The 9,120-nt window shown below is 55.4% G+C and overlaps 2 protein-coding genes across 2 annotated transcripts in view; both read left to right on the top strand.

Moving 5' to 3' along the window:
• LOC106819101 (unhealthy ribosome biogenesis protein 2 homolog) overlaps positions 1-1,277 on the top strand; it is an 11,921-nt gene extending 10,644 nt beyond the window's left edge. Inside the window, exons 11-14 of the mRNA XM_014823764.1 lie at positions 49-54; positions 298-502; positions 1,004-1,115; positions 1,273-1,277. Of these exons, the coding sequence (XP_014679250.1) occupies positions 49-54; positions 298-502; positions 1,004-1,115; positions 1,273-1,277 (328 nt within the window). The remainder of the gene's footprint in view (positions 1-48; positions 55-297; positions 503-1,003; positions 1,116-1,272) is intronic.
• A 6,315-nt stretch (positions 1,278-7,592) lies between these two features.
• On the top strand, positions 7,593-8,830 carry LOC106819100 (plexin-A2-like; the record flags this gene model as incomplete). Its single annotated transcript, XM_014823763.1, has 1 exon — positions 7,593-8,830. A coding segment is annotated over exon 1 (1,221 nt), but the record flags the coding sequence as incomplete, so codon positions are not given.
• Positions 8,831-9,120: the final 290 nt, after the last annotated feature.

The following is a 9,120-nucleotide window of genomic DNA, read 5'->3' as shown; positions in this document are numbered from 1 at the left end:
GTGTATTACCTGTTACCTGCTCATCATGACCTGTGGACCTCTACTCAGGCTCAGGTACGTGCGCCCTCACCTTATCCTTACCTGTGTATTACCTGTTACCTGCTCATCATGACCTGTGGACCTTTACTCAGGCTCAGGTACGCGCGTCTCCGTCGGTCGTTCTAAGCCATGTTCGCTTGTTTTGCGCGCTCACAGATTTCGAAATCGCACATCTCGCGTCTGCCACCCCAAGCGGCGTTCTCTTGTTTCGCGTCTGCCATTCTAAGCGGCGTTCGCTTGTTTCTCGCGCTCGCGCAGGTACGACGGCTACGACGACGACCGCTCGGCCGACTTCTGGTGCGACATGACAACGTCGGAGGTACACCGCATCGGCTGGTGCGGGCAGAACTGCAAGGTGCTGCAACCTCCTGACGCCATACGCACCAAGTACAGCGACTGGAGCCAGTACCTCGTGCACAGCCTGTCCGGCGCCAGCACCGTACCCGCCTACCTACTCAACGGGGTGAGCGAACGGGGGTGGGGGGGGGTCACGGGCGAGGGCTTAGGGTCATGGTCTGGGTCACTGGCAAGGATTGGAAGTCATCAACAGGGTGAGGGTTGCGAGCGGGCTACAAAGTTTCTCTATATCTTCTGTCTTCTTTGTTGATTGTGGGTGGTAGCCGTCTGTGACAGGTTGTTGACTATCACGGCACTGTAGCTAATATGATGACTGGTTAATTATAATAAATAATAATATATAATAATAATATATATATATATTTATATTTATATAATGATAACAAATGGTAATGAATCATTGTAAATGATAATGAATAGTTATTAACTTGTAACATGTAAGTGCATTGATCTTTCAAAGATTGGCACAATGCACGCTTCCATGCATCACGAGTTTTTGTTGTCCGATTCAACGATCGAATTTTGACCCAGCGCAAGAAATAACTACAGCCCTGCGTGGTTTTTACATCGATGTTTATTTGTTTGTTTGTTTGTTTGTTTGTGTCAGAGCGGCGGCACGACTCCCATCGATCAGATCAAGCAGGGCATGCCGCTGGAGATAATGCACGCGCTGAACCCCAGCAAGGTGTGGCTGGCACGCGTCATTGAACACATAGGAGGTCAGTGCTACATGTGTGCGTGTGTGTGGTGCNAGTGCTCAGTTCGCCCCACACACCCGTACTGATCGGCTGCTCGATCTGCGTGCCGCGCCAGTGTTTTAGTATCGCTGCAGGTTCATTTTTTGTCTGCAAGTTGGTCTTTGACTTTTCCTGACAGCATGATGTCGCATCACGAGGTTTAGCATGAAAGGTGACTTTAAAGGCTCTTTTGCTGTGCCGCGCGGACAGAGAGAAATATTAGAGATAATAGAGAGCGAAAGCCGGCGGCCAGAGAGAGAGCAGAGAGGATGAAGAGAGAGCGAGCAATGAGAGATGACGAGAGATGATGATGAGCGAGAAGAGAGAGAGAGGTGGAGAGAGAGAGTGATGAGAGAGAGAGAGAAGAGAGAGAGAGAAGAGAGAGAAGAGGGGGAGAGAGAGAAGTGAGAGAGGTAGAGCAGCCTTCGAGTCAGAGAGATGAGAGAGAGATGAGAGAAGAAGAAGAGAAGTAGAGAGAGAGACGAGAAGAGAGTAGAGAATGATGGAGAGATGTAGAGAGAGACGAAGAGAGCGAGAGCGAGACGCGAGAGCGTACGAGGAGAGAGTGAGATGCGTAGAGAGGGAAGAGTGAGCCAGAGTAGAGCGGAGGCGTAGGAGAGAGAGAGGATGATGCGAGAGAGAGAGAGAGATGAGAGCGATGAGAGAGGGGATGAGAGAGAGAGAGATGATAAGAGAGAGCCAGGATGGAGTGAGATGAATGACCTGCCGAGACGAGAGACAGAGGAGAGAGAGACGCAGAGCGCAGAGGACGAGAGAGAGAGAGAGAGAAGAGAGCAGAGACGAGAGCAGGTGGTGAGAGAGAGAGAGAGAGAGACGAGAGCAGAGATTTAGTGGTGTTTTTGATTGGGGAGCGCAAAAGGGGGAGGAAGAGCGCACTACTAGGTCTAGTATAGCAGCCGCTCAAAATAATAAACTTCATTCTTCTTCAAGTTTTCTCTGAAGTGGCAATGCGAGGCCGAAACTTACTTTGATCGGCGCTATCCTCTCCCACAGCATCCTCGCCCAGGCCATGCCTGCTCTTTCTCTCATTCTCTCTCTCTCTTTCTCTCTCTCTCTCTCTCTCTCTCTCTCTACTTCTCTCTCTCTCTCTTCTCTTTCTCGTCTCTCTCTCTTCTCTCTGCTTCTCTCTCTCTTCTCCCCTCTCTCTCTCTCTCTCTCTCTCTCTCTCTCTCTCTCTCCCTCTCGTCTCTCTCCCTCTCTCTCTCTCTCTTCTCTCTCTCTCTCTCTCTCCCTCGTCTCCCTCTCTCTCTGTTCTCTCTCTCTCTCTCTCTTCTCTCTCTCCTCTCTCCCTCCTCTTCTCTCTCTCTCTTCTCTCTCTCTCTCTCTCTCTCTCTCTCTCTCTTCCCTCTCTCTCTTCTCTCTCTCTTTCTCTCTCTCTCTCTCTCTCTCTCTCTTTCTGTCTCTCTCGTCTCTCTCTGTCTCTCTCTTATCTCTCTCTCGTCTGCCTGCAATTGTTGTCGGTGTTCGCGTATTCAGCTTCAGCGTTGCGGACAATAGTCCAGCCCTGTCTGCACACAGCCACACACAGCCACACAGTCCTGCCACACTCACGCACACCGCGCAAATATTCAATGGACGGGTGCGCCTGTCATTGAAGTCATTTCAAGTGCAAAATCGTGAGGAAGCCATATCGCATCACGCTTTCTGTTATTGACCCTTTATACGCCGTGAGGCGCTAGGCTCGCTCTCTCGCTCTCTCTCTCTCTCTCACTCTCTCTACTCTTTTCTTCTCTCTCTCTTTCTCGTTCGCGCTCTCTCTCTGTACTCAGATCGCCAGACTCTCGCTTCCTTCCCTCACCAATCCCCTCCTCTCCCTTCCTTCCTCTTCACTCCTCCCTTCTCCCTCGCCCTCACCCCACTCATCCCTCCCTCTCCTTCTCCCCCTCCTCCCCCCCGTCCCCGCCTTCCCCCTCTCTTCCCCTGCCTCCTCTTCTCTCCCTTCCTCCCCCTCCCCCCCTCCTTCCTCCCTCCCACCTCCTCCTTCCTCCCCCTCCTTCCTTCTCCCTTCCTCCCCCTCCCCCGCCTCCCCTACCTCCTCCCCCTCCCTTCCTCCCTCTTCCCTGCTTCCTCTTCCCTCTCCTCCTTCCCTCCTCCCTCCTCCCTCTTTCCCTATTCCTCTTCTCCTCCCTCTCCTCTCCCTTCCTCTCCTCACTCCTTCCCTTTCTTATCCCTCCCCCCTCTCCGCCTCCCTCGCTCCCTCTTACTCCTCCCCTCCCCCGCCATCCCTCCCTCCCCTCCTCGCCTTTCCTCCTCCCCTCCCCCTCTTCCTGTCCCCCGCCTCCTCCTCCTCCCCCCCCTCCTCTCCCTCGCCTTCCTCTCCACCAATTAGCTGCTAATCGCGGCTGGACGCGGCCGGCTTTGTTTCGCGCGAACTTAATTAAATGCGAAATAAAATATACTTATCGGATTTTGTCGACGAGACGGAACGCCGACACGATGACCCGGTTGACGACGCGTGACGACGGACGACGGTGACGGCGGCGGCGGGCGCGTTGACGGTGGCGGCGGGGCTCGCCGGCTGACGAAGCGGAGTGCGCGTGGCGGCTGGCGGCGGCTGGGCTGGCGGTGCGGGCTCTGGTGGCGGCGGTGGCGGCGGTGACGGTGGGCGGCGGTGGCAGGCGGTGACGGTGGCGGCTCGGTGCGGTTGGCGGCGGGCTGGCGTGGCGGGGCTGGCGGGCGTGCGTGCGCGTGCGGCGTGGCGGCGGTGCGGGCGGGGCGGGCGGTGAACGTGGCCGGCGGTGGCGGCGGTGACGGGTTGGCAGCGCGTGGCGGCGCGTGGCAGGCGTTTGGCGGCGCGTGGCGGTTGATTGTGTGACGGTCGGCGGCGCGCTGGAGACTTAAGCGATTACGGTGGCGCTTGCTATACATGCATAATTATTGCTGCGATCTATATTGCCTATATATAATACTATATACTATGGTGCGTTTATATTGCTCTAATTGCAGAGGGAACGGGGAGATAGAGCAGAGAGAGAGGGTAGAGGAGTGAGGAGGAGAGAGGAGGAGGCAGGAGGAGGAGGAGGAGGAGAGAGCGATTGTGGAGGAGGCGGACTTAATGGACGCCACATAGGTTTCTGAATCGGTGTGAGCAGATAAAATTTGCGCTCCTTTTCCTCCTCCGCTTCCCCTTCCTTTTCCTCCTGTCTTTCCTCCCCGCCTACCTCCTCCTATACCCTCCTTCCTCCGTCACGCCTTCTCTCACCTGCCTCCTTTACATGTTCCTCCCTTTCTCCTTACCTCCCTGTCACCCTCCTCTTCCTCCTCCCTCTCCTCTTCTATCTCCTTCCTTTTCTCCTCTCCTCCTTCTACTCTTCCTCCTCCCTCTACCTCTTCTAACCTTCTCCCTCCTAGCCCTATCCCTATACCTACCTCTCCCCTCCTCTCTCATCTCTTCTACCTCTACTTCCCACAGGCTCTGAGCTTCGTAACCCCGTCCCTCGTTAATATTTGCCGCTGCAGTCGTTTTAAACTCGAAGGTTAAATGCCAGTGGTCGTTAAACTGAGATTAGGTAAACACTGCCGCTTGTCTTACAGCAGCCGCAGCCTGCCTGCCTGCCTGCCAGGCTGACAGCAGAGCTGTGCCGGCCCTGCTGACTGGAAACAGAGCTGATTGGGAAAGACAGGGAGAGAGTGGGCGAGAATCTAGAGAGAGGGGGAGGCGTATACGGAAGGGGGATGGGGAAGTACAGGCGGAGCATGTGTGCGACGAGAGCTGAGGAGAGGAGCAGAGAGGATAGAGAGAAAGAGAGAGCAGAGAGGAGGAGAGAGAGACGGAGAGGAGAAACGCGCGAGATGATAGCGAAGGAAGAAACGAGAGAGAGAGAGTCAGAAGGAGAGAGAGATTGAGAGATTGATGAGAGATCGCCTGCGGAGAGAGAGAGACGATGCGCTGCGCGCAGAGAAGAGAGGTTGGGGTAGGGGTGGGGACGGCCGGAGGGGGGTCGTGTGAAGGTAGGGCTGGCGCGAGAGGGAGAGAAACAGAGGGGGTTTAGGGGGTGTGAGAGGGAAGAAGAGCAGTAGGGGGGTAGGGGTTGGAGCAGGAGAGCAGAGGGGGTACCTAGGGGTGGGGAGTCAGAAGCACGCGCGCGCGTAGAAAACCGCAGGAACGCGCATGTCCGCTATAAAGCCCACATACATACATAGGTGTATATGTCATAATACCGACTCTCACTCACTCACTCACTCACCCATCACAGACAGGATCGGCTGCTAGACGCAGCAGAAGGTGGCACGTGCTGTCTACATAGGTTGCGTGTTGCATACGTTACGTGGGCACGCGTCTGTGAGGTTGTGTGTGCGTGTATACAGGACGCACTACCCAGTCTGCATAGCCAGCGTATACACGATAGTATTAACATAGGAATATAACTGAATGTTACGTCGCGACTTGCCTTTGATGAATGGGTAAGTCTCGGTTCTTCGCGTAGTGTTCTGAATTATGTGTGCTGCATATTGTATCCCAACACCCGCAGGTATATTAGATAACGTTACGGTAAATTGTACTTCCACGTTGTAACTCCACGTATTGACTCGATGTCCATATTATTTAACTCTGATGGTATTATAAAAAAAATCGTCTCTACTGGCAGTGATAGATTTTATTCTAACCGTAACCCTAATCCTACCTCTAATATAATAGTATATATATATATATATGTAGTGTAATATAGCTTAGTATTGGCGGGAATCTAACGTTTCGTGAGTGCATATCATCGGTTGGTGTGGATGTTGGGAGATACATCGACTACGACGAAAACAACAATAACAACAACAACAATAACAATAATAATAACAACAACAACAACAGCAGCAAGAAAAACAACAACAACAACGACGACGACGACGATTTCGACTATGACGACACCACCACCATCACCAACAACAACAACAACAACAGCAACGACGACAGCAAAAACAACAACAACAACAACAACAACAACAACAGCAGCAACCTCAACAACAACAACGACGACGACGAGGTCGACGATTTCGACTGTGACGACGACAACAATAACAACAACAACAACAATAATAATTACGTAGACACATCTGTAGCTTGATGCACGCTTTCGTGGTCGTGCAGTCAGGCTCTCGTGGCAGTAAGGGAAGGCTAGGCCCGCGGCCGGATGCTGTCACGTGAAGCTGACGTAGCCACTTCCGGTTTCCTTACATCCGGGGGCTTCGACTAACTAAACAGGAAACAGGTTTCCTGCCAGTATTGCGCGAAATATATTGCGCAAAAAATCCACACGCATACACTCGCACGCACACACACACGCGCGCGCAGACAGAAATGGGAGGAGGAGGAGCAGCAGCAGCAGCAGCAGAAGCAGCAGTAGCAGTAGCAGCAGCAGGAGCAGTAGCAGCAGCAGCAGCATCAGTAGCAGTAGCAGTAGCAGTAGCAGTAGCAGTAGCAGTAGCAGAAGCAGCGCTCACGAAGCAGCCAGCAGCAAGCAGCCAGCAGCAGCATCAGGGTAGCCGAGTAGCGTAGCAGTAGCTAGAGAGCAGTAGCAGCAGCAGCCACAACGAGCAGGCAGTCAGCAGCAGCAGCAGCAAGCGCAGTAGCAGTAAGCAGTAGCAATAGGCGAGGCAGCAAGCAGCAGCTGGCCACAGCAGCGGCAGCTGCAGCAGCAGCAGCGAAGCACGCTAGCGCCAGCTAGCAGCGCAGCCAGCAGCAGCAGCAGCAGCGAGCCAGCAGCAGCAGCAGATTTAAAATCTGCTATTTGTGCCGTATTCCTATCTTCCCGAATTGTTATATTTACTCAATTATATTTCGTTATATTCAAGCATATCGGTTACATAGACAGAAATATGGTTATATATCAATCGTTGTGCGAGTGCACGAATGAGAGATGTGAATTCATTCTCTAATGTTTCCATTAGCCATCGCACGCTGATTTGTAGAGGAAACCTTGCCTCCACATAAAGCCTAGATGTAGGGATGCTGCTATAGCTGCTCTTTCCCCAGAGATATCATAATATCATACTCCATATATAGACATAGATCAGCTCAGTGTAATGTAGTTACAGGATCAAGTCCTGCAGACATTGACACTGTAGTGACTGTACACACGTAAACACTCACTCACATACACGCGCGCGCGCACGCACACACACGCGCGCGCACGCACACACGCGCACGGCACGTCAGCACGCACGCAGCACGTAACACGCACGCACGCAAGCACGTACACACGCACGCACGAATGTGCGCGCATGCACACACACACATTATCAGACATGTACCATACATACTACAAGCCTGCCACAGATGCAAAACACAATCCGCCATCCAAATTCCTCGCATCTCAGCTTACGGATAACGAGCCATTAATTAATACAAATCATTTTAATTAGTTGATTTCATTACTTATAATTACTCGGTTGTAATTATGCGACACTCCTCTCATTGTCGTCTGTCTCCGTCTTTCAGACGCTCATGTGAGAGATGCACCATGACGACACGTCGACCCGCTCCCGGCGCCACCTACCTTGCAGTTCTCGTACTACTGCTCGCCGCCGCTGCGCCGACGCGTTGCCGTAGCAACGCCGCCGATGACGTCATCGCCGCGTCGTTCGTCGGCGACGCGCGCCGCCCGTTCGAACACCTCGCGCGCGACCCCGACACTGGCGCCCTCTATGTGGGTGCCGTCAACGCCCTCTACCGGCTCGACGCGAACCTGACGCGTCACGAGGCGGCGACGACGGGTCCGCGCGACGACGATGTCGGCTGCAGCCTCGGCCGGCCCTGCGCCACCGGCGTCCCCACCGACAACCACAACAAGGTGCTCGTCGTCGACGCCGCCAGGGGGCGCCTCGTCGTCTGCGGCAGCGTCGCGCACGGCGTCTGCGACGTTCGCCCCCTGGCGGCGATCTCGAGCGTTGCGCGCGCGGCGCCGACGACTCCGGTCGCCGCGAACAACGCCAGCGCCCCCACGGTGGCTTTCCTCGCGCCGGGGCCGCGCGGACGCTCCGTGCTCGTAGTGGGCGCCACCGTAGCGACGCACGACGGTGGCGCCGCCGCCGCGCCGACGACGTCCGCGTACTGGGACAGCGTGAAAGCCGTCGCCTCGCGAACGCTCGAGGACGACGGCGATCCCGCGACCTCCGACCTCTTCCGATTCGTCGCGAAGGACGCGGTCAGCTCTCTGGGGACGTTCGTCGGGTTTCGCTCGGGCACGGGAAGCCACCGGCTCACCTACCCCATCCTCTACCGCTCCGGATTCAGCGCGGGCGGGTTCTCCTACCTGACGACGGTTCAGCGCGCGACCCTTGACCCCGGCGCACCGTACGTGTCAAAGGTCGCGCGCGTCTGCGAGGCTGACGTCGAGTACCGCTCATTCTCCGAGGCGCGGCTCGTCTGCGCGGCGCCCCCTGGCGACGACGCCGGCGGCGACTACGACGTGTTGCAAGCGGCGACCTCTGGGAGGATCGGACGCGATCTCGCGGCCGACCTCGGGTTGACCCCGCAGGACGAAGTGCTGGTGGGCGTGTTCGCGCGCGCCCGCAGCGACGACGGCGGTGGCGCCCCCTCGTGGGAGCCATCGGGAGACAGCGCCCTCTGCTTGTATCGGCTGCTGGACGTCGAGCGGACGTTCGCGACAAACGAGCGGAAGTGTCGCGACGGCTACGGCAGCTCCATCTACTGGACGGGAACGATGCAGGACTGCGTCAAGGTGAGTGGCTGGCGTGCGTGCATGTGCGTGCGTGCGTGCGTGCGTGTGTGCGTGCGTGCGTGCGTGCGCTAGAGAGAGATAAAGATGAGAGAGAGAAAGAGAGGAGAGAGAGATGTCGATATACGAATGAGAGCAGGCGAGAGCGAGAGGAGAAGGGACAAGAGAGAGGACGAGATCAAAAGACGAAGAAGAGCCGAAGACCGTAGAGAGACCGAGGCGCGACGCACGAGGCAGAGAGCAGCTGGAGAGGGGAGAGTGGAGGCCGGATACGAGTGAAGAGAGACGTAAGA

The sequence above is a fragment of the Priapulus caudatus genome, unplaced genomic scaffold (genome assembly GCF_000485595.1).
Source record: "Priapulus caudatus unplaced genomic scaffold, Priapulus_caudatus-5.0.1 Scaffold2828, whole genome shotgun sequence".
Classification (NCBI taxonomy): Eukaryota; Metazoa; Priapulida; class Priapulimorpha; order Priapulimorphida; family Priapulidae; genus Priapulus; species Priapulus caudatus.
The sequence above is the reverse complement of the archived record's forward strand: the minus strand, read 5'-3'. Positions and strand labels throughout refer to the sequence as shown.